Raw genomic sequence first — 25370 nt, forward strand, 5'->3', positions numbered from 1 at the left:
AAGCCAGGCCCCTGCTCGGTCTCGGACTTCCCTTCCCTCGGCCCCTCCCTGCTAGAGGGCCACGCCCTAAAGGCCAAGGTGCCTCAGTAACCAGCGGGAGGCTTTGCGCCTGCGCGTCGAGCCCTACCTCGCGAGTCTGGCGGCGGATCGTGGCTGGCGCAGCTCCGGTCCCGGCCCTTCTACCCCTCCGCACCCTGCCGCCTCCTGACGCCGGGCGTGACGTCACCACGCCGGCGGCCGCCATTACAGAGAGCAGAGCTTCGGGGCTAGAGCGAGTAGAGGAGGGCAGGGGCCGGTGGCCGAGCACAGAGGGGCGAGCCAGAGGGCCAGCGCTAGCGCCGAGCAACCGCCAGTACCCTCACAAATACCCCGGGAACCGGCGGCGGCGTGTGCGTGTGGCCCGTGTGCGGGCGGCGGCGCGGGAGGAGCGCGGAGCGGTAGCCGGTTCGGGCGGGTGGCATCATGGACGAGAAGGTGTTCACCAAGGAGCTGGACCAGTGGATCGAGCAGCTGAACGAGTGCAAGCAGCTGTCCGAGTCCCAGGTTAAGAGCCTCTGCGAGAAGGTGAGCTGCGTCTCGGATGGGGCAGCCGCGGCGGGCAGAGGCTTCCCGAGAAAGAGGCCGCCGTGGGGAGGCTGCAACATGGCGGAGGCCCCGGCCCCCCGAGCCTCCCGGCCCCGCGCCCGGCACGGCCCGGAGGCGGCTCCCGGGCGACCCGGCGCCCCCTGCCTCCCGCGCAGGGATTGGTTGTCGCTGCCACGGCCGCCTAAAATGGCGCCGTTCACTCAACTCCGGGGCTTTAGAGCTTCCCTGCCTTGGCGCGGGGCGAGATGGCTGGGGGGAGCTAGACCCTGTGGGTCGGAGTTGGGGAAGGTTTAGGTAAAAGAACTTGGGTTCTATGGGTTGGGAATGGGGCCTGGAACTCTTCTCTGAGGTGAGTAAGAGGCTTTTTACTGGTTCTCTGGCCTATTCTCAGGTCCAGAGCTGTCCAGAGGCTCCCCGAAAGGCAAGCTTGTAGAGCAGATCCCAGGTCCTACATAAAGGCCCCACAGTTTTAAGTACTGTCTTGGGTGGTTTGTGTTCAACGCACCGAGCAGTCTCTTCTAGAGACTTAAGGTGTGTTTTCAAAGAATTTTAGGGTGGATCTCTAACCTACGAATGTCAGAGGTGGTAGTTATAGGGAGGAGTGTAACTTCTTTTTCGTAGTTGGAAGAAATGGAGAATTTGGTGAGTCATACTCCATAAGGAACTTTGGATTGGAAATCAAGTGTCAGTTTATGATTTAGATGCTGACTCAAATCGGGTAGTGTGAAACCCTTCTCTGAGCCTAACGTACTTGGCATTTTGCCATTTATTTTTTAAATGAGCACCATGAACTGTAAGAGCAGCAAATATTGTGTCCTAGCTTCTTGTTGGAAAAGTTGTGTATTTGTGACTTTAAATAGTGGCAGTAGTAATATACGTCTGTTGAGCTTTTACTGTATTCCAGACATTGTGTTTAGTGTTAAAATAATTTATCTCACAGATGTTGAAATTGAAATGTTGCAGTCTGTTTGAGCAAGTGCATTTTAAGTTACCTAATCCGATTTATTTTTCCCACGGAGTTGGGGAAACAGGTAGTAGCCTGTTGGATTTAAGTCCTATAATTCAGTTTTCTAAAGTAGAGAAAATGATGAGCTCCACCATGAATGCTTCAGCTTAACCTTCTCAAAATTATCTTTGCAGTATCTCATTTTAGTTCCACAGAATTGTGGGATGTCAGCCTTTCTGGAATAGTGAAGGTAATTATTAGACAGCAGTTATGCTGACTTGTGGTTTAATGTGAGTTTGATGTATTTGCTCCTAAAAGGCTGTTTCAGATACTATTCTGTGAGTAATTGCAATTTAAGTGAGTCTAATTCAGATTTGTTTATTCCCAAGCTTTGACAGAAACTTAGTTGATGAGATGGCACATCATCTCACTGAGCTGAATTTTAATAGTAACAGTGTCTTCTGTTGCTTCTTGACCCTTAATTCATGAGGATGACATTTGTTTTAAAGGCTTAGAAATAGACTTTTAAGGATCACTTAATGTATAGTGTTAGGTCTTAGTGTTTAGGTACTACTGTAAATGATGATTTTAATGACTTATAGGGTTGAGTTCTTACTCTGTATAATGACTTTGAGTCAGCAGTTGGCTAGGTTACTAGTCATTTGTGTAGAAAACATTGCAAGAGAGCAGTGATGTAATTAGAAGCCCACCGAACTGTGCGATAGACCTGGACACTAGTCGTCTTTCTGCCACCAAGTAATTGTGTCTGACCTTGAGGCAGCCACTTCACTTGGTCCTCCTGTCTATAAGCTAGAATTAAAACAGATGTCCCAAGGTTCTTGCTAATCTGAGATAGTACAGTTCTATTTTAAATTAGTACTGTGTTTAAATATCAAAAACTTACTAAATATCCGTGACTGCTTGCTTTTATGAGAAGAATGAGAAATAATCATGCTTATCCTCAAGGAGACTGAATCTAGTTGGAAGTCAGTCGAAGGTGGACCACAGAGGTAGAGTGTTCTTGTTGGAGCCAACAGAAGATAATGCTTGAGTTACAGTGGGGTGCTGAAGCTTGATCTGTTTGGTAAATGGCCATTGTTTCCCCCTCTTTGTAAAATTTAGATGTGGTGAGATTAATCAATTCATGCTTAATTCTCCATTGCTCATTTACTGCATCAAGATTTTCATTCTTAGACCCAAAAAAAAGGAAAAAATATTTGAAGCTAGATTTGTAAGTCTTGGATCCTTTCAGGGAGATAGCACACAGCTTTCAAAATGTTTTTAACTTGTTAAGTATTCCAAGTCTTAGAGCTCTATTAATCTTTCAAGCTAAGTTAATTTGAAGGCAGCTTTTTAGGTAGATGAGACAAATTAAAGTACATGACTTAAGAGCTTTTGTACAACTCTTTTTAGTGAAAGAAAAAAGTTCTCTTTTCACCATTAATATTTGTATGACCAGTAGCACATCTAGTGAAGGCTACATATTTTGAAAACCTTGAAGGAAAAACTTTGATTAGTATTATAGTTTTTTTCTTTTTTCCCTTTTTGTTTTTAAAGAAAAGATACTTGGTGGAGATGGCTAATTCATAATTTCTTTGATTATAAGAAATGTGTGTATTTATAAACAAGAGTGAATATGGTTTTTATGCTTTTAACTAGTTAAGATTTTCTCCCCCCAGGATATGATTTATCTCAAAGCCAAGGATGTTGTTGTGTGCCTAGCTCTAGTAAACAGTCTTGTTTTGTTCAACAGTGGTTTCATTTAGGTATGATTTTTGGCTTTGTGCTTTCATGTCTTACCAAACTTGTGGAGAATGTTGTTTGTATCCAGAGGAGTTCTTTACCTAGGCATGCTATTTTCTATTGCTGTACAAGCACTATAAATAAAATGCAGTATGAATCTTCCTTCTGGTTGGATGACCTGCAAAATACTTGAGCAAGGTTAAATTCCTATATGAAATGGGTAATATATTTTTGTGAGTCTGTGTGTGTGTTTAATTTAAAAGGCTGTTTGACTTATTTCCATAAAGATAATTTGAATATCAGGAACAGGCAGTTGTGGGAGCAGCATGATACAACATACTATTTTCATCATACTGTCACATACACAATTCTCTTAACAAGCTTATGAAACAGTGACCCTCATAGATAGAAACCACACCTCAGAAAGGTAGAGAGGCTTGGCTACAGTGACTACATTGAGATTGCCTAGTTTTATAGACTTTAAGCCCAATGTTCTAGTCTTACTTCACAGCCTCCCTCTCTTCTGAGGTAGTGTTAATAATGAAAAATGCAGATGAATTGAGGCCAGACTGAATTGCAGAATCTTCAGCTGTGTAAAAGAAAGTATAATTTTTGTTCTGATTGCTTCCTATTCATGTCACATACTGTTGTCTCACTCTGTCTTGGAGGAGGAAACAGTAATTATTCTTCAATATTAGATGTGGCTAACTGCATTTGCCTCTCAAATAAGATTAGTGAGGTGAAAACCCCAATTCATTTTCTGTGTATTCTAAGATAGTGTAAGTCATGATCCAGAGAACGAGCTCTAAAATATTTTAATAAAGCATAACGGACATTTATATTTTTCATTACAGCTTGTTAAAATGCCTTTCTTTTTATCCTCATAGCTACCTTGGTCAAGGCTGTTTGCCTGGGTGTATTTTGTGATCTTCCAGGCATGAATCAGTAGTGCAGTTGTCTTTGAGTTGACTTAATGAGGAAACACTAAAAAGGTGAACAGTTCTTGTTGGACACACAGGTTTCTCCCCTCCCCCAACTCTGCCTTTGTTTCTCTGTCAGAATCAAGAGTTCTGTGTCTGCAAATATGGGCAGTAGAACCAAGGTGAAACTCATGCTATCAAAAGAAGGATGGGCACTGGAAGAGCACTTGAGATAACTCTTGCCTGGTGTTCTTTTTCCTGGTTTTATTGTAAGTCAGGTTTGTCAGTTACCTGTGGAAGAGTATTTATTTAGTTTTGAGGAGGTAAGCTTTAAGGAAAACCAGGAGACATTGGGTTTGGATTAATGTATGGTGAAGAGGCGTCTCTCTTGAGGGTGCTGAGAAGTAGGAAAAGTTATGTGTGGCATAGAATCAGCCCCCCTCCTTTTACTGTTTTCTTTATATTTAGAGCTGTTTCTCTTATTTGCACCTTTTTTCCTTACCATTTCTCATTATCATCCTTTCATGAAAAAACCTCAACCTGCACTCCACTGGGCAAGTGAGATCTGAAATAGAGTATAACTGTGAAGGGGATTTCAACTTCTGGAGCAGAAATTGTAGAAGAGACTGAAGTGGAGAGAGGTCTGGTAGCCAGTAAATGGCTGGGGTGAGTGAGGTCTGAAAGGACTGTAAAAAGCAATCTAGGACTGACTGCTTAATTTTTTCACAGTACAAAGTTGCTGTTGCCCATTGATTTATTGGTATTGTGATTTGGAGTGGATGAACAAAGCAGTGTGCATCTGGGTATTTTCTAAACTGTACGTGACCAGCTCACCAGTCATTCTGGCACACCCTGTCCCCATCTCTGCCTTGGTCATTCAGTTACTACCACCAATGGGAATTTCTACCTTTCTGTTGTCCAGAGGCCTGAAAGAAGATTGAGAACCTTTTTTCTAGAGTGCCCCTGAAAGATAAACATTAGATAACGTGGTCATGTAAAGTGTAGTTCACACAAGTTATGGAGTGTCAGTGATATTGGTAACTGTGACAGCGTACATTTGTTTTTGGAATACATTCAACCAAAAATTTTTATGCTCTCCTTATATGTACTATTTTCACTATTTAAGTTTGTCTAAATAGTGGTGGTGTTGTAGGAATTTGTTATTGCTATGTAGCAGGGTTTTGGATTAGTCAGGAAGTTGAACTTCTAAGCTCCAGATAGGGAAGATTGTAGAATTTTTGTGCTAGTGGCTATCACATTAATTGTCTTTCTCTGCTGCCCATCATCTGTAAACTAGCAATGTTGCCTGCTATCTGTTGGGGGGCTTTGACTTCCAATAAAAAAGCTTTTTAGTGATGAAAGTGAAAGTCACTCCAATCGTGTCCGACTCTTTGCAATCCCATGGAATTCTCCAGACCAGAATACTGGAGTGGGTAGCCTTTCCCTTCTTCAGGGGATCTTCTCAACCTAGGGATTGAACCCAGGTCTCTTGCATTGCAGGCAGATTCTTTACCAGCTGAACCACAAGGGAAGCCCAAGAATACTGGAGTGGGTAACCTATCCTTTCTCCAGCGAATCTTCCCTACCCAGGAATCTGAACAGGGGTCTCCTGCATTGCAGGCGGATTCTTACCAACTGAGCTATGAGGGAAGCCCTTTTTAGTGATGAAAAGAACTTTAAAGGTCCTCAAGGCTAAGTCACCTTTCATAGATGAGAGAAGAGACCAGACTCAGTGAGGATGAATCTCATTCAGGATGGATTGTTGTGAAAAATTTTTAACTGTGTATATAGCAACATTTCTCAATTTAGTAGATTTACATTTTTTTTCCTACGCAGAAACGATTGGGACTGTTTAATTCATGCACATGGGTATGTTTATTGCAAGTGAGGCATACTGTTTTAAAGAAAAGGTCAGGACTTCCCTGGTGGTCAAGAGACTGGGCGTCTGCTTGCCAGTGCAGGGAACACAGGTTCAGTCAGTCCCTGGTCTGGGAAGATCCCACATGCGTGAGGCAACTAGTGAGCCTGCGCTCCACAACTGCTGAAGTCTGGGCGCCCTAGAGCCTGTGCTACCCAGCAAGAGAAGCCACTGCAGTTAGAAGCTCGCACATACCGACAAAGAGTAGTTATTTCTCTAGTTGCTTGGGGCAGCTAGAGAAAGCTTGTGCACAGTCATAAATAAATAATTTAAAATATATATTTTTTAATGTTCATTTTGGTCAGAAGTAAGATGGTTATTTGACAGAAACAGATGGGAAAACATCACATATTCTCTTGATAGAATTTTAGGATTCCCCTCAACCCTGATCTTTTTCTTTCCATTAGACCCTAAATCAAAAAGCAAAGTGTGAAAGTGAAAGTTGTGTCCGAATCATTGTGACCCCATGGGCTGTACAGTCCACGGAATTCTCCAGTCCAGAATACTGGAGTGGGTAGCCTTTCCCTTCTCCAGGGGACTTTTAAATACAGAATTTAAATCAAAAACAAGTGAAATATTTCGTAAAATATTAGCGGCATCTGATCAGTATAATTAATGAAAGACTAAGTTTATGAAGAAAGATTTGGTAGTTGGAGATAATTAATTCAAGATTCATTTGCTTCTAGAACTTAGTAATATGTCCTACCTTATGTATGACACCAAAATAAAAATCTGGTCACATGTTTATCACGAACTTAAAAAAAAATCTTTTATATCCATACAGGCAGTATGAAGCAAAATGAAATTCTCTTAGGATATTGAAAAACTTCATCATTGCAAACTTATTGTGTTTTTTATTTTATATTTTGAAATATCTTTCCATGCCTCACCAGGATACCTAACATGGTTGTTTGATTATTTATTTTTACTCCTTATTTTTTTGGTCACTCTGAGCAGTATGCAAGATCTTCCCTGCAGTAGAAGCATGGAGTCTTAAAAAACTTTTCAGATGCCTTTAATTTTTCACTTAAACTGAGAAGTAAAATTCGAAAATTACTTTTTTGTTTGCTTCTCGTGTCTTCATGGCTATATTGGTAGAAGATGTATTCAACTGGTTAAAATATGAAATGTTAAATTTACTTGAACTAGAGTTCTAATGAACACTAGAATTACCAGATTTTTAATAGAAAGATACCTAGTTTGTGTGGACACATTGTATAGGAGGAGAAATACCTGATGCTATATAAACATGGAATAAAAGGTCTGAACTCTTAAATGAAAAGTGTCAGTTAAATCAGAAGATAACACTTTATATCTGAAATAGCTGAGAATGGATATGGTCTTCCATTTATTACTGCATAACAAGTTGGGCAGTAGTTGGTCCAGTAGTACATAGAAAACACAAAATGTTAATACTGTAATGACAACTGAAAATTTCCTGAAAGAAAATGATTCAAATAATAATACATGTATAGATCTGTTTAGGAGCATATTATACAACGGTTTACATTGATCATTATCATGCTATAGGAAATTGGATCAGTATTCAGAACTTTAGGACACAAATTGAGATGATGGCCACTTGTAAACTGGAAGGAAATACAAAGAAATGAAAATAGCTTTTGTTGGTATGGTAAAATTGAGAAGGCCATATTCTTACAGGTTAACCACTGAAATAAAACAATTTCTTAGGATTTTATTGTTTTCCAATCATTTTATACAAAGAATTTTTACACTGTAATCACCTTGTATTTTTAAATGTTTTCCTTGATTTAATAATAAAATGCATAAATACATTGCCTGTTTTTTATTTAAAATGTAAAAATGCATAAATGTGTTGCATAGCTTTTTCTGTTGGGTAAATTACATAGAAATGATATCACTATTGTATATCTTTAAGGAAATTAATATATATAAATGGCTGGTGAATCTGTTGTTGGTTCGTGTTTTCTTTTATTTGCTTTCCTTGAAAAATATTGGCTTTGTTGATCTGTTGATCCATTTTCAGTCTGATTTGTTTGCAATTTCACATTGTTACGGTGGTTAGGGATAGTCCATATCTAACAATATGAAACTATAAAAAATATAAAAGTCTATAGGTCATTGACCTTATTACCTGATGGTTTTATAGTAGGTTGAAAATAAAATGAGATTTCTGAATCTGAACTCAGACTGCTGAGAGGATATTTATAATAAGTTAATGTTTCTGAAGGTTACTGTCCTTTGGGTGAATCTTTAAGTTTTAAAATTTTAGGACATGTAAAAAATTTTAACTTTCTAAAGTTACTTGTGATAAGCTCTTATTAAATGGAATAACTTGTTTCAGTCTTTGTTCTGGGAAGGTACTTACCTTGAATTAATTTATATCCATCTGTATCATTTGACTGAATTTCAGTAGGGGTCCAATAAAGCAATATGGTGCTAGTTACACTATTTTTTAGAACTTGATCTTCATTCTTTTTTCAAATATTAATTATATTAGCTGAGACTTTGAAGTTCCTGAGAAATGTTTTAGGGGAAATAGAAGTTTGGGAGGGGTGTTGCTTTTGCTTCTGTGAATAATTCAGATGACCTGAGGCTTTAAGTTTTGGGAGTTAGAATACCATGAGAGTGAAAAGGTAGTTATTAAAATTTTTTTTAATGTTTAATGTTAATTAAGTTACCTTGAAAGTCTGGTTCTGCCATTTACTTTGAGTATTAAACCAGAGAGTTGAAGTTGTATACCTGTCTTGGAAACTGGTGGTTAGTAAAGGCTTGGACACTAAAGGTGGTGACTCATTAGAGGTCCCTTTGGGTGACCCGTAGAGGGGGCTTCTGTTAGGTGCTTCTGGGATTTATAAGGGCCGTCTCCTTGTGATAGCACAGCTTCTCTCAGACATTTCCATGATTAGTTTTCCTGAGTGTAGAATAATCTTTAACGAGACGTCTGCAGTCTTTTTTGTTGTGCTGTTCTGGGAATTTCATCTTTTTGTGTAGTGATCATCTAAGAGCTGGTAAATTGAGAATTTTTTTAAGTGTGTTTTAAACTGGTCCTTTATAAGCTTGAATATTTATTACAATATACTTAATAGTTGGCTGGATTGCATCTGATATATACTACTGATTTATTCAGGATTTAATTATAATTTTTCTGGTCTAAAATTTGCTGGGGAGGGAGGAGCAAGCTTTGACTTTCCCAGGGTAAGAGTGTTCACTTTATCTATACAGTGGCCTTTCCTTTTCGGAGGACAGTGTGGTAGTGTCAACATAAAAACAGTACAAACTGCTGCATATGCTCATAGGTCCACTTCATGGAATCTTCTTTCAGGAAACATGCCTGGATACGGATACAAGGGAGCAGGTACTGGGATATACATTTCAGTACCCACACCTTGTATCCTAATTCTTCAGGAAGTACTTTTACTTCCAGTGTGAGAAATTGACCTGGTCTGTATGTGTATGTATTATGAATTCTGAGGAGGCTGCTTTTCCCTTAATATTGTTTATAGTTTAAAAATGCAAAGAAAACTGTTATGTTTCTGTGGGAATATAATATGTATATAAATTTTTAAAATAAGACTTCAGAAGGATATACCTCAGAATGCTATGGTTGGTTATTTTTCCCAAGAAAAGTAGAATTCTGGAGAGTGGTCAGAAGGGACATTTAGTTTTATCTCCTGATAAATTCTTTTTTTACAGGAATGTATTACTGTTGGGACTTCCCTGGCGGCCCAGTGGTTAAAGACTTTGCTTTCCAGCGCAGGGGGGTGTGGGTTGGATTCTAGTCAGAAAGCTAGGTTCCTACATGTCTAGAGGTATTAAAAAAAAAAAAAAAGAAACATAGAACAGAAGCAATATTGTAACAAGTTAAATAAAGACTAAAAAATAAAATTGAAGGTAAATACAATGTTTATCATTGTTATTTATTTAAATTGAAATACCTAAAAGGAACAAATAGCATTTAGACTTTTCTCTTATGATTTGAATAGAAATTTTGAGTAGATTATAAGGGATTTAAGGCAGTTACAAGCTCAGCTCCATGCTGATGACCTAGATGGGTAAGATGGGGAGTGGGGTGAGAGGAAGGGGATTTATGTATACATATAGTTGATTCCCTGGTGGCTCAGCCAGTAAAGAGTCCGCCTGCAGTGCTGAAGATCTGGGTAGATCCCTGGGTTGGGAAGATCCCCTGGAGGGAGGGCATAGCAACCCACTCCAGTATTCTTGTCTGGAGAATCCCCATGGACAGAGGAGCCTGGCAAGCTACAGTCCAAGGGGTCACAAAGAGTTGAACATGACTGAACCACTAAGCACAGCACACTTAGCTGATTCACTTCCCTGTACGTCAGAAACTACACAACATTGTTAAGCAATTATAGTCCAATTTAGAAACAGTAGTAAATCACAGGAAATAATATTTTTTAAAAGGCAGTCATTAATGACAACTTTTTAACATTCATATAGACTATAATCTTTCAGGTATTCAAGTGTCAAGATGTATTTTAAAATTTAACTTCTGGTGAAAATAAGTGTGGTAACATCAAGGCAAGATTTACATGGGTTTAAGTAGAACCTATCATTTCATTCATAGTATATACTGAGGACCTCCCAGGTGGCTCAGTGATAAAGAATCCCCCTGCAATGCAGGAGACCCAGGTTCAGTCCCTGGGTGGGAAAGATCCCCTGGAGGAGAACAGAGCAACCCAGTCTAGTATTGTCTCAAAAATCCTATAGACAGAGGAGCCTAGCGGACTTGAGACCATGGGGTTGCCAGGAGTCAGACGCAACTTGGCGACTGAGCACGCGTGTATATACTAGGTGCTGATAACATTAGGTCCGGTATTCCAAATATTTAATAATAGAATATTCTTCTTTTCAGTAATAATGAACTGGGAAGTTGGAATTACTGTAGGGAGATAGAGTATATGTATTTCTTAATAAATGCCTCTTTTTGAAACAATTTTTTTCTAAATTTAAAAATGTTAGATCAAACTAATTAACATTTCTATGTCAGTGGTTGATAAGTGTCCTGAAATAGTGTCCCCAGAATGTTTGGGGACTTCAAAATAGTTCTTCTTAAGCTTGACTGCACCCAAGAAAGCATAGGGTAGGGAAGGAAGACTTATTCTTACTTGGATCCCACCCACGAAGATTCTGACTTAATTGGGAGAAGTAGTAGTTGGACATCTGAATATTTTTAAAGGTTTTCTTTCTTTAATATAAATTTATTTTAATTGGAGGTTAATTACTTTACAATATTGTATTGGTTTTGCCATACATCAGCATGAATCCGCCACAGATATACACGTATTCCCCATCCTGAACTCCCCTCCCTCCTCCCTCCCCCTGCCATCCCTAAAGGTTTTCTGAGTGATTTTTTAAATGTGTTGCTAAGGTTGTGTATCACTTTCTTAAAACCAGTCTGTAGGGGGACTTCCCTGGTGGTCTAGCAGTTAAAAATACCCCTGCCACTGCAATGAGATGCCCTCTCACCGCTTCAGGAGAGTAGCCCCCACTCACAACTGGAGAAAGCCCATGCACAGCAACCCAGTGCAGCAGTAAGTAAATCAGTCCTTGACATCCATGGTTGTTGCTCACAGTGTAGTGAGCAGTGACGCATTAGCCACAGTTCCCTCCCTGAGATAGTCTTGTACCTTCTGTAGTAGCTCTCCCAGGTGGATGTGTTCCGCCTTCCTTAACTTGAGAATAAAATCCCCCGTTTGTAAGGCTTCTGTCTTCAACCTAGATACTTGGGCTTTTTTCTTTACAGCTATTATCTGTTGTTTCTTCATTATCCAGAGAACTTGGGTACCATTTTCTAAGCCTGTACTTAATGCCATTGTTCTGGGAGACATTCAGGGCTCTCCCTGAAGACGCCAGTACCTACCCAGTATCTCAAAATAAGTTCTTGATTCTCTCAAAATAAGAAGTGCCTTCTACATCTGGGGCATTGTTCTAGTGAAGTGCTGTGTGAACAAGCAGTCCTCAACCTTTTAACATCAGGGACCGGCTTTATGGAGGACTATTTTTCCATAGAGGAGGCTAGTTTTGGGATGATCCAAGCACATTACATTTATTGTACACTTCATTTTTATTATTACATCAGCTCCACCTCAGATCATTAGGCATTAGATCCCAGAGGTTGGGGACCCCTGGTGTAGATGGTGGATAAAGTGAATCTGGTGATAATTTTTAAGCTGTCACTTTGATTGTTACATGGAAAGTAAATTGGAGGAGGAAGACTAGAAACAGGGAGATCATTGTCGAGGCTAACAGTAATCCAGGTGAAGTGATGGTCATTTGGATCAGAATGTTGACAAAATATGTAGAAGCATATGGATTGAGATATGTTTTGGAAGGAGTCAGGCAAGACTTGGTGGTCGTTTGGTCTCTCAGTACTGGTGGGTGACCTTTAAGCTCTACTCCACCTCAGGTATCCACAGTCATACCCCTACTTCTGAAATCCTAAATTCACTCATCAGATCTTCTGTCTGTTGGATCTTTGTTTTGCTACTACTTTAAATAGACTTGTTTTCAGTCCGTATCCATGCTCTGTTCTCCCCCTATATTTGCTACCTGGATGACCAGCGGTCATTGTGGTTTGCCTGGATGCAGCTGAGGTGTTTTCCTGGGATTCAGGACTACCAGTGCTAAAGTCAGGTTGCCCTCACCTTAGTCTGCCCTTGTCTCTGTTTTTCCATACTGTGCTATAACCATGTTAACCTTTCCTGGTTAATTCCTTGGACTTTCATAGCTATCTTTTTGCATCTACTAATTGTAATCATTCTCCAAATCCCCCTCACCAACCCTGGCTTGAGAATGATCTGTCTTACTCACTACACCTCCAGGGACTAGCATGGGGTCTGGCACAAAGTATCACTCACAGTCGAGCAAATGAGTGGTTATCTCCCAGTCACTCCATAGTTTTTAGCATACAGTAACGGGAAGATCCCCTGAGGAAGGGAATGGCAACCCACTCCAGTATTCTTGCCTATAAAATTCCATGGACAGACCATGGGGTTGCAAAGAGTCGGACATGACTGAGAAACTGACACAAGTGATTAATAAATGTGTGTTGCAAATAAATGAAAGAGTTTCTACTGAGTGGAATATTATGTTACTCTTAAAACTAATGTTTGGAACTTCCCTGGTTGTCCAGTGGTTAAATTCTGCCTGGCAGTGCAGGGGACATAGGTTTGACCCTGGTCCTGGAAGATCCCACATGCTGAGGAGCAATGAAGCCTCTGTGCCACAACTACTAAGCCTGCACATTCTAGGTCCCTCACGCCCCAGCTGCCAAGCCTGTGCTCTGCAACAAGAGAAGCCAGCACAGTGAGAAGCCTGCACACTGGAATGAAGAGAAAGCCCATGCATGGCAAGGAAGACCCAGCACAGCCAAAAAGATGATAATTAATCAGCAAGAAATAAAGATGAAAATTGAGTTTTCCTGTCTTTTTTTAAAGTAATGTTTGAATGTGTGGTTACATGGGGAAATGCATAGGATGCTAGTTTTCTAAAAGCAGCATAAAAACCATGTATATTGAATAGTCACAGTTGTAAAACAGTAAGTTTGTACTTTGATATTAAGAGGGTAAAAACAAAAGATACAAAGTTTTAATATCTTCCCCATAATCTTTTGTAAATAAAGTAGGGCTAAGAAATCTCTCCACATAGCCTGAAATCCTAGAGTATATTGTAGTTAGAACTCTAAAGCTGAGGAACGAGGTACCTGAGTGTCTTGTTCCATATGACTGCTAATTATGATCTCTTTAGCATTTAGTTAGATGGCAACCAATAGGCCTAAAACTTGTGGTACTGATGGGAAGAATGGGGCTGTGCACCTTGATGCATGTTTTTCCTAGGATCAGGGATGAGATAGCTGTTGGATAGATTTTAGGCATGTCTTGTCCTTTTATTTTGATGGGGTCATAATTATCTGCTTTTTCATCTTATGCTGAGCTGTCCTTTAAAGCTGTATTAAGTGCGGCTTGTATCTTAAGTGTAGCTAAACATATCTTTGTTTATGTTGTTTAATGCTAAGTGTCTTGGTTTATTTTTCTCCATCTGTAGGCTAAAGAAATCCTGACAAAAGAATCCAATGTGCAAGAAGTTCGATGTCCAGTCACTGTCTGTGGAGATGTGCATGGGCAATTTCATGATCTCATGGAACTGTTTAGAATTGGTGGCAAATCACCAGATACAAATTACTTGTTTATGGGCGATTATGTTGACAGAGGATATTATTCAGTGGAAACAGTTACTCTGCTTGTAGCTCTTAAGGTAATTTCAATTTTATATTTGAGCATTTTGAACTGGATATGACAGCCCTCTTAAATGTCCTTTTTCCCCCCAATGATTTGTGGTCTCTATCTGCACATTAGATTTTAGAATAATCTCCAAATTTAGGAATCTAGATATTCAGGTTTGGGACTTAATAAATATGTCTGTATCTTCATTCTGAATGTGAGGGAATGGTACAGAATATAAAAATGAGTTATTTTCTAAGGAAAAGAATGCCTCAGTCAGATGATCATAAAATGCTAGAGGGCTGGTTAAACAGAAGTTTTATTTAATAAATTGGAGTTAGAACAGGTAATCTAATTAACCTTTCTAGATATTTTTGAAGCATATTCACCAACAGAGCAGCACATTCCCAGTATTGGCATGTTTATATCCTGACACAACAACCGTGTAGCTAAATTGTACTGAGGAAGAAGTTTTAAGAGGAAAGAAGTTTTGCGTATATGAAAACATAAATTGTAGCCTTATCTTTAATTCAGAGAAGGAATTGATACAAATAACAGTAAGTGACTATCTAAGGTATGGCTTATGTCAGTGGAATACTTTGCAGGTGTTAGACATGACGTGATAATCTAGTACAATAGAAATGATAAAGAAAGCGAGCTGTTTTATACCAGTTGTAGTTTTGGGAAATATACAGAGATTTGAAGGTAAAACATAAAATGGTAGAAAACATTTTAGGATAACCTTTCACTTAAATTATTAGGCTTTTCTTTTGGGTGGATAATTTTATTAAAGAATATGTAAAAATGGTAAGATGACTGACAGCATTTTCTAGTATTGGAGAAGCACTGAGATGTGGTTTTGGCAAAAACTGAATTTTGAGCAATTGACAGAAATGTAAGTGTTGATGAACCAACTAGTCTGAATCATGTAAAGTGCTGCAAAACATTTTTGGAGGTCATTATGTTCTGCATCTGTAAATTGAAGGAGTAGAAATAAATGCTGGAAAGTTTCTGCAGTGACTGTAGATGCTATGAAAGCAATCTTGCAAGCTAACCTATACTTAAAGCCCAAGATGAGTCCTAATGCTCAGAGGAAGAATAAATATACTGCCTTTTAAGAATTCATGTTTGGGGCTTCCCTGGTGGCTCACTGGTAAAGAATCTGCTTGCCAGTGCTGCAGGGGACACAGATTTGATCCCTGGTCCATGAAGATCCTGTGTGCTGCGGGACAGCTTTCCTGGTGTGCCAAAAGTACTGAGTCAGTAGAGCCTGTGAGCCACAACTCCTAAAGTCCGCTCACCCTAGATCCCATTCTCTGCAACAAGAGAAACTACTGTAGTGAGAAACCCATGCACCTAGAGAGTAGTTCCTGCTTGCTGCAACTGGAAAAGGCCGGTGTGTGCAGCAACAAAGACCCAGTGCAGCCGTAAATAAATAAAGTTTTTTTTAATGGTGTTTGTGTTAGGAACTGAATTTGCCACTACCACCTCTTCACCAAATTCATGCTGCATCCTAACTCCCAGTACCTCAGAATACCTAGCTGTATTGGAGATGGGGCCTTTGAAGAGGTAATTAAGGTAAAATGACATCATATGGGTCATCCCTAACCCAGTATGACTGGTGTCCTTACACGAGGAGATAGAGCACAAAAATAGTGGGAAGATGATGAGAAGAAACATGGAGAAGATGGCCATTTCCTAGCCATGGAAGAGAGACCTCAGAAGAAACCAGCCCTGCTGACACCTTGATCTTGGACTTCTAGCTTCTAGAACTGTGAGGAAATAAATTTCTGTTGCTTGAATTCAGACTTAAATTGAAGAAAGTAGGGAAAACCACTAGACCATTCAGGTATGACCTAAACCAAATCCCTTATGATTATACAGTGGAAGTGAGAAATAGACGTAAGGGACTAGATTTGATAGATAGAGTGCCTGATGAACTATGGACAGAGGTTTGTGACATTGTACAGGAGACAGGGATCAAGACCATCCCCATAGAAAAGAAATGTGAAAAAGCAAAATGGCTGTCTGGGGAGGCGTTACAAGTAGCTGTCAAAAGAAGAGAAGTGAAAACCAAAGGAGAAAAGGAAAGATAAAAGCATCTGAATGCAAAGTTCCAAAGAATAGCAAAAAGAGATAAGAAAGCCTTCCTCTGCGATCAGTGCAAAGAAATAGAGGAAAACAACAGAATGGAAAAGACTAGAGATCTCTTCAAGAAAATTAGAGATACCAAGGGAACATTTCATGCAAAGATGGGCTCGATAAAGGACAGAAATGGTATGGACCTAACAGAAGCAAAGATATTAAGAAGAGGTGGCAAGAATACACAGAAGAACTGTACAGAAAAGATCTTCACAACCCAGATACTCAACGATGGTGTGATCACTCACCTAGAGCCAGACATCCTGGAATGTGAAGTCAAGTGGACCTTAGAAAGCATCACTACAACAAAGCTAGTGGAGGTGATGGAATTCCAGTTGAGCTATTTCAAATCCTGAAAGATGATGCTGTGAAAGTGCTGCACTCAATATGCCAGCAAATTTGGAAAACTCAGCAGTGGCCGCAGGACTGGAAAAGGTCAGTTTTCGTTCCAATCCCAAAGAAAGGCAATGCAAAAGAATGCTCAAACTACTACACAATTAGACTCATCTCACACATTAGTAAAGTAATGCTCAAAGTTCTCCAAGCCAGGCTTCAGCAATACATGAACCGAGAACTTCCAGATGTTCAAGCTGGTTTTAGAAAAAGCAGAGGAACCAGAGATCAAATTGCCAACATCCGCTGGATCATGGAAAAAGCAAGAGAGTTCTAGAAAAACATCTATTTCTGCTTGATTGACTATGCCAAAGCCTTTGACTGTGTGGATCACAATAAACTGCGGAAAATTCTGAAGGAGGTGGAAATACCAGACCACCTGACCTGCCTCTTGAGAAACCTATATGCAGGTCAGGAAGCAACAGTTCGAACTGGACATGGAACAACAGACTGGTTCCAAAGAGGAAAAGGAATACGTCAAGGCTGTATATTGTCACCCTGATTATTTAACTTATATGCAGAGTACATCATGAGAAACGCTGGGCTGGAAGAAGCACAAGCTGGAATCAAGATTACTGGGAGAAATACCAGTAACCCCAGGTACATAGATGACACCACCCTTATGGCAGAAAGTGAAGAAGAACTAAAAAGCCTTTTGATGAAAGTGAAAGAGGAGAGTGAAAAAGTTGACTTAAAGAAAGCTCAACATTCAGAAAACAAAGATCGTGGCATCCGGTCCCATCACTTCATGGGAAATAGATGGAGAAACAGTGGAAACAGTGTCAGACTTTATTTTGGGGGGCTCCAAAATCACTGCAGATGGTGACTGCAGCCATGAAATTAAAAGATGCTCACTCCTTGGAAGCAAAGTTATGACCAACCTAGAGAGCATATTCAAAAGCAGAGACGTTACTTTGCCGACTAAGGTCCATCTAGTCAAGGCTATGGTTTTTCCAGTAGTCATGTATGGATGTGAGAGTTGGACTGTGAAGAAAGCTGAGCGCCGAAGAATTGGTGCTTTCGCACTGTGGTGTTGGAGAAGACTCTTGAGAGTCCCTTGGACTGCAAGGAGATCCAACCACATCCTAAAGGAGATCAATTCTGGGGGTTCATTGGAAGGACTGATGCTAAAGCTGAAACTCCAATACTTTGGCCACCTCATGCGAAGAGTTGACTCCTTGGAAAAGACCCTGATGCTGCGAAGGATTGGGGGCAGGAGGAGAAAGGGACGACAGAGGATGAGATGGTTGGATGGCATCACAGACTTGATGGACATGAGTTTGGGTAAACTCCGGGAGTTGGTGATGGACCGGAAGGCCTGGCATGCTGCGATTCATGGGGTTGCAATGAGTCAGACACGACTGAGCGACTGAACTGAACTAAGCTTTCTAATCTGTTATCTTGTATGGTAGTCCTAACAGACTTAATACAGGGGAAAGGAAACTTCAGCAAATAATGCTGGAACAGTTGGGTATCCGTATGCAAAAAGGTAACTTAAGTTACCTCATACTGTACAGATGGGTCAAAATTAATCAGCGGTCTCAGTCTGAATTACTAAAACTGTGAAACTTCTAAAATAATACATATAAGAAAATTACTTTTGTATCCTTGGGTTTGACAAAGGTGATTTAAGTATGCTACCAAAAGCACAGTCCATTAAAATGCTGATAAATTGGACTTCCATCAAATTGATTTTTTTTGTTCTTCAAGAGATACCACTAAAAAAAAATTTGTATTCATATATATTTTTAAAACCTATACTAAGAGAACAAATAATTTTTAAGTGGACAAAACATTTGAATAGATGTTTCACCCATGAAGGTGTATGAATAGTATTAAGTACATGAAAAGATGCTCAAACCTTAGTTATCAGGGAAATGCAAATTAAAGTCAAAATCAGGGCCAGGGACTTCCTTGGTGGTCCACTGGTTAAGACTGTGCTCCCAGTAAAGAGGTTGCAGGTGCAGTCCCTGATTGGGGAACTAAGATCTCACAGGCCGTGTGTGGCACAGCCAGAAATAAATCAGACCCATTAGAATGGTTTTCATGGGTAAGGCTAGTCATACCAAGTGTTACTTTGTTGAAGAGACATTAGAACCATAGGAATCCACCCAAGAAAATTGAAAGCGTATATGCATACAGAAATTTCTTACATGGCAGTAGGATCATAGAAACATTATTCACAATAGCCTTAAACTGCAGACAGTCCAAATGTTCAGCCAGCTGATGAATAAAAAGCCAAAACAGTGTAGTCATACAACGGAATGCTGTGCAGCAGTAAGAGACAAACCACTAATCAATATACAGAGGAGTCTCAAACATACTCTGCTAAGTTAAAGAAGCCAAACACAAAAAAAACTACCTTTTGCATGGTTTCTTTTTTATGAAATTTCTAGAGAAAGCAAATCTCAAGAGAGTATTAATAGTTGCTGAGAGTGGGAATTGGAAATGATTGCAAACAGGCATGAGGGATCTTTGGGTTAATGGAAAGGTTCTAGAACTGGATTGTAATGGTTGTATAACTAGTAAAAACTCATGGATGGGGTTTTGCAGCTGATGATTATGCTTGACATAAAGTCGGTGGTGGTGAGATGGGGTTGGCAGATATCCCGTGGGATAAATATCTGTAGGTGTGATTTCACTTTTGTGTGATGTGGGAGTGTAAGATATTTTTTCCAACAAAATTGGAACTCTATTTTCCTGTAGAATGTTTGCTGGGTTGTTACTTGGTTTTTGAAGGAGCCAGCTGTTCATGTTTTCCACTTTTTTGTTTCAGGTTCGTTACCGTGAACGTATCACCATTCTTCGAGGAAATCATGAGAGCAGACAGATCACACAAGTATATGGTTTCTATGATGAGTGTTTAAGGAAATATGGAAATGCCAATGTTTGGAAGTATTTTACAGACCTTTTTGACTATCTTCCTCTCACTGCCTTGGTGGATGGGCAGGTATGTAAGTCTTCTTAAAGCTTATGTTGCTAATTATTTTCAGGCATCTGCTTTCTTAACATTTAGGTGCCAGTAACTTATTTTGCCATCCTCAAGTCCTTCTGGGCCCTTATTTTGTGAGGGGGCACTGAACCACGGAGTAGAGTGGAAGATATAGCCCATCCATCCTCTTAGGCTGTTTCTGGACATGTTGGGGAAATGTAATTAACTATTTTCCAGTCCCAGTAGACAAGTGCACAGAGAAATTTCAAGAAAATTCTATGAGAAGGAAAATAATAGCTTATGATGAGGGTAAAGTCAAGATCTGATTGGAGTTTGGGTGCAATAGGGATGGTTTATCAGGAAGAAAAAGTATATTCCATAGTTTACAGTGGGATGAAAGAAAGATCCTGCAGAAACAAGCCCAGTTTTGGGAGAACACAGAGACAGCAAGGGGGCTGGCTGAATGATGTGGGCTACTGTTTGCAGCTTGGTGTATAATGTTTATTTTAAATGAAGGTAATGTTGGAAACTTTTCTTTTCAGATCTTCTGTCTACATGGTGGCCTCTCACCATCCATAGATACACTGGATCACATCAGAGCACTTGATCGCCTACAAGAAGTTCCCCATGAGGTATTATTCTTTTTTTGATAATAAAACTTTTTCTTTTCAGAAAATTTTAGAAAGAGGAACTGGTCTTAATTGTAACTTAGTTCATTTTATGTATTTTCTTGTTAATTCTCAAAAATCATCCCAGGTGATGTGAGCACTCTCATTGACCCTATTCTTCGGAAGCTAACATTAAGAAACCTGCCAAGATCACGACAGCTCTGGGACTGGGTTTAGGACTGAGGCGGTGACTGTTTTCAGAGCATCTACTTTAATTACTATACTATTAATTAGTTAGGGCTTATTGCTGTTGGAACTCATTGGTGTAGGCTGTGTGTCTTAAAGACATCTGGAAATAATTTCTTACTTATTTGACACAGATATTTTGACTATCTGCAAAACCTTTTACCAGTTTTGGCAAACACCATTCAACAAGTGACTTAGTAGGGTGCTTCTGATTAAATTACTAAGATCACATATTAACCAGTTTTCCAAGAGGTAGTCTAAAACTTTACTTGCTTTTTAGGGTCCAATGTGTGACTTGCTGTGGTCAGATCCAGATGACCGTGGAGGTTGGGGTATATCTCCTCGAGGAGCAGGTTACACCTTTGGGCAGGATATTTCTGAGACATTTAATCATGCCAATGGCCTCACGTTGGTGTCTAGAGCTCATCAGCTGGTGATGGAGGTACGTTTATTCTTTGACATTGACTTGCTTTTTAAATAGACTTAAGGATTAAGGAAGGTCTTAGAAAATTTTAAATTATATGGTATTAGTGAGAATATGCATGTATTTTTCTGATGAGTGTACCATTAAAGCCTGAGCTTTTTGATGAATGCACACTAGAATTAAAATCCCAAGCTTTGGGGGCTTCCCTGGTGATCCAGTGGTTAAGAATCTGCTTTGCAATGCAAGGAACACCCAATTTGATCCCTGGACCAGGAAGATCCCACATGCAGCAGAGCTAACAAAGCATGTCAGCTGCAACTAGAAAGCTGGAGTGCCTAGAACCTGTGCTGCAGAACAAGGGAAGTCACTGCAGTGAGAAGCCTGAGTACCACAGCAGAGAGTAGTCCCAACTTGCTGCAACTAGAGAAAGCCCCCATGCAGCATCGAAGAACCTCCATAGCCAAAAAATAAACAGAAATAAAATCTCAGGCTTTTGATTCAAATGTTAAAATGTTCTGAGATAATTCATAATGACTGAGCAGTGCTTGGGAGTTAAGGCTGGGAAAGTAAGATGGAGGAGATGGAAATATAACAAAAATCTCAGTTTTATTACATATATTTAACATGCGTATATATGGAGGAAAGTTTGGCAAGAAATACACCCAAAATGTTTAAGTGATCCTTTGGATGGTAGGATTACAGGTGATTTAAAAGAAGAAACTAAAGGGAAAGGGGCTAAATTCTTAGCATAAAACATTGATTAAGCATACTTATAAAATTAGGATTCAGTTTAGATTTATACTAACACAACTCTGTAATTATCCATAAAGTCTGACTTTGCTTGGGATAGGGAAAGAAATTTGTGAACAGTACTTTAAAAGTTACTCATACATTCAGGTGAACTTTGGGGGGATGAGGTTGGAGTTCTAGAGTCATCTCTCGTTCGTGTCTGGGCAGTTCAGGTAATGCCTGTAATGAGGACAGAATCAATAAGGTTCTCGTCTCCAGGAGTGGGTATCTGCCTGTACAAGGAATGGCCATATACTCATTCTTATATCGTGTTTAGGGCCATTGCAATAAGAAATGAGAGAGAAGTAGTTTATCCCTTTGAGATAAGTGGTTTTGTGTTTTGTTGTGTTTTTAGGACTTTTCTTGGGTTCTGCATAGGGAGTTCCTAGTAGTCTAGTGGTTAGGATTCAGTGCTTTTGCTGCTGTGGCCTGGGTTCATTCCCTGATTGGGGAACTGAGATCCCACAAGCTGTGTGGCATGGCCAGAAGGTGGGGAGGGATCATTGTGCAGAGTATAGGAAATTATTAAATCACCCAGAAACAAAGCAGTACTTTTTAAAAAACCTTTTGGGGAAAAGGGCAGATCTACCTTCTTGAAGGGAGTCACCTTTAATTGTGTAAATAAAGGAGTAAAATAGAGTTGTTTTTGTGTTTTTTTTTTTTTTTTTTTTTCTGTTCTTTTCTTTGTAGGGATATAACTGGTGCCATGACCGAAATGTAGTAACGATTTTCAGTGCTCCAAACTATTGTTATCGTTGTGGTAACCAAGCTGCAATCATGGAACTTGATGATACTCTAAAATACTCTTTGTAAGTATTCAAACCTGAGTAGTTGGTTACCATTACTTGAATATTAGTTTTTTGAATTTTAGTTTTTAGATAAGGCTATAATTAAGGTCCTATTATGTAAGTCATTGGATAGAAAAAAAGTGTAAAAATATGGGAGGTTTAATAGTTCAAGGGTTTATGCTAAATCCAGATTCCAAACAGATTTTTAGGTTTCCTTTGAAATACATCAACAGAAACCTAGACCTTAATATGAATTATTAGGATCTTAACTTTTAAACCTATACTTTTATGGTACAGTAAATAAATCCTGAGGATGAAATGATTATATATACAGTACCTTAGGCTCTTTAAAACTTGTTTAGTAGAATCTTTTCAAATGGTCTCAGAAGGAACCACAATGTATGGAGGCATGTCCTCTGGCTGATGTTGCCTTGGCTCTTTTGAGGAGGCATTCAGCTAGAAAACGCATGTAAAATGCATGATAAGGCTATAATTAGGGTCCTATTATGTAAGTCATTGGATAGAAAAAAGTGTAAAAATGTGCACAAGAATGAAATGTACAGCGTGGGGAACAGTCAAATAATACAGTAATAACTTTGGTGACAGGTGGTGGTTAGACTTACATAGGTGACTCTTGCAGTGATTAATGTATAGAAATTTCAAAACAACATGTTACAGTGCTGCTGCTGCTAAGTCACTTCAGTCGTATCCAACTCTGTGCGACCCCATAGACAGCAGCCCACCAGGCTCCCCTGTCGCTGGGATTCTCCAGCAAGAACACTGGAGTAGGTTGCCATTTCCTTCTCCAATGCATGAAAGTGAAAAGTGAAAGTGAAGTCACTCAGTCATATCCGACTTTTAATGACCCCATGGACTGCAGCCTACCAGGCTTCTTCATCCATGGAATTTTCCAGGCAAGAGTACTGGAGTGGGTTGCCATTGCCTTCTCCACTGTGTTGTACATCTGGAACTAAAACTGAGACTAATTTTGATTTTAATTATCAGTACATTGATGTCTTAGAGCAAGTATGTCTTTGTTTTTCAGCTTGCAGTTTGACCCAGCACCTCGCAGAGGCGAGCCACATGTTACTCGTCGTACCCCAGACTACTTCCTGTAATGAAATTTTAAACTTGTACAGTATTGCCATGAACCATATATTGACCTAACGGATATGGGAAGAGCAACAGTAACTCCACAAGTGTCAGAGAATAGTTAACATTCAAAAAAACTTGTTTTCACATGGACCAAAAAGATGTGCCATATAAAAATACAAAGCCTGTCATCAACAGCCGTGACCACTTTAGAATGAACCAGTTCATTGCATGCTGAAGCGACATTGTTGGTCAAGAAACCAGTTTCTGGCATAGCGCTATTTGTAGTTACTTTGCTTTCTCTGAGAGACTGCAGATAAGATGTAAACATTAACACCTCGTGAATACAATTTAACTTCCATTTAGCTATAGCTTTACTCAGCATGACTGTAGATAAGAATAGCAGCAAACAATCATTGGAGCTTAATGAACATTTTTAAAAATAAGTACCAAGGCCTCCCCTCTACTTGTGAGTTTTAAAATCGTTTTGTTTATTTTCAGGGATACCGTTTAATTTAATTGTATGATTTGTCTGCACTCAGTTTATTTTCCCTTCTCAAATCTCAGCCTCATGTTGTTCTTTGTTACTGTCAGAACCTGGTGAGTTGTTTTGAATGGAACTGTTTTTTTTTTCTCCCTGCTGTAAGATGATGTTACTGCACAAGAGCACTGCAGTGTTTTTCATAATAAACTTGTGAACTAAGAGCTGAAAAAGTCAAATTTTAATTGTATCAATGGGCAAGACTGGTGCTGTTTATTTAAAAGATAACATCAATTGATAAATTTTAGAATCTGTAGAATTCTAGGAAAAAATAAAAATCAAGGCCACAACATAATCTCTCTCGTAACTCCTTGACATTCTTTAAATGAATTTCAGGACTTGCAGTCCAGATAGTATAATTTGTCATATTGCCCGCATGCTCCTTGTGGATTCTTTTTCCTGCATCTGCAAGAAAGAAAGTGAAATCTGTGTGCTCCTTCAGTAAGACCTGATTGGAAAACCATATGAATCAAGATACAAGATGTTCACATTTTGTTGAAAGCATGTTTTCAGGTAGAGCTTAACAAACTAATGTGTCTACTTATCAGTCACTGCGGTTTCTGGTAATAAATTGCTGTGTAACATGGACATTTTAAGATGATTGAGAGATTGGTAAGTTTTTAACAAATACTTGGACATTGCTTGTCACATGACCTTACCGTTAAACTGTCTCAGATAAGATATAGCTCTTAAAATATTTTCCTCTATTAAGTTCTTTAAATGATACTAAATCAAATGAAAAACTATTACTGGGTCATGGTTTAGTGTTATGCACATTCACCCAAGGATAAAAATGGCATTTGGAATCAAGTGGCAGTGATATGCACATAATGAGTTCCCCCCCCAGCCTGTCTTTTATCCTTTGAATAGTATTAGGAAGTTGAAATAGATACTAATACCTGATGATACCAGGATAAATAAACTTGAGTTCAGTTCAGTCGCTCAGTCGTGTCCGACTCTTTGCGACCCCATGAATCGTAGCATGCCAGGCCTCCCTGTCCATCACCAACTCCTGGAGTTCACTCAGACTCATGTCCGTCGAGTCCATGATGCCATCCAGCCATCCCATCCTCTGTTG

The 25370-nt window shown here is 39.5% G+C and overlaps 1 protein-coding gene across 2 annotated transcripts; it reads left to right on the forward strand.

The window, feature by feature from the left end:
- The first annotated feature begins 131 nt into the window (after nucleotides 1–131).
- On the forward strand, nucleotides 132–24584 carry PPP2CA (protein phosphatase 2 catalytic subunit alpha). 2 transcript variants are annotated; one of them, XM_040240096.1, is made up of 7 exons: nucleotides 132–564; nucleotides 14162–14371; nucleotides 19649–19822; nucleotides 20347–20436; nucleotides 20939–21100; nucleotides 22562–22680; nucleotides 23705–24584. In XM_040240096.1, the coding sequence occupies exons 1-7, from the start codon at nucleotides 463–465 to the stop codon at nucleotides 23775–23777; spliced, it is 930 nt and encodes a 309-aa protein (XP_040096030.1). In that variant the 5' UTR covers nucleotides 132–462; the 3' UTR covers nucleotides 23778–24584. The 2 variants fall into 2 exon arrangements, with proteins under 2 accessions (XP_040096030.1, XP_040096031.1); XM_040240097.1 differs by lacking the exon at nucleotides 132–564 and adding an exon at nucleotides 755–934.
- Nucleotides 24585–25370: the final 786 nt, after the last annotated feature.

Source organism: Oryx dammah, unplaced genomic scaffold, assembly GCF_014754425.2.
Source record: "Oryx dammah isolate SB20612 unplaced genomic scaffold, SCBI_Odam_1.1 HiC_scaffold_5, whole genome shotgun sequence".
Taxonomy (NCBI): Eukaryota; Metazoa; Chordata; class Mammalia; order Artiodactyla; family Bovidae; genus Oryx; species Oryx dammah.

Coding starts and splice junctions, on each gene's coding strand:
- PPP2CA (XM_040240096.1), top strand. CDS start 463: ATGGACGAGAAGGTGTTCACCAAGGAGCTGGACCAGTGGATCGAGCAG. Junction 14,372..19,648: donor CTCTGCTTGTAGCTCTTAAG/GTAATTTCAATT, acceptor TTTTTGTTTCAG/GTTCGTTACCGTGAACGTAT. Junction 21,101..22,561: donor CTCATCAGCTGGTGATGGAG/GTACGTTTATTC, acceptor TTTTCTTTGTAG/GGATATAACTGGTGCCATGA.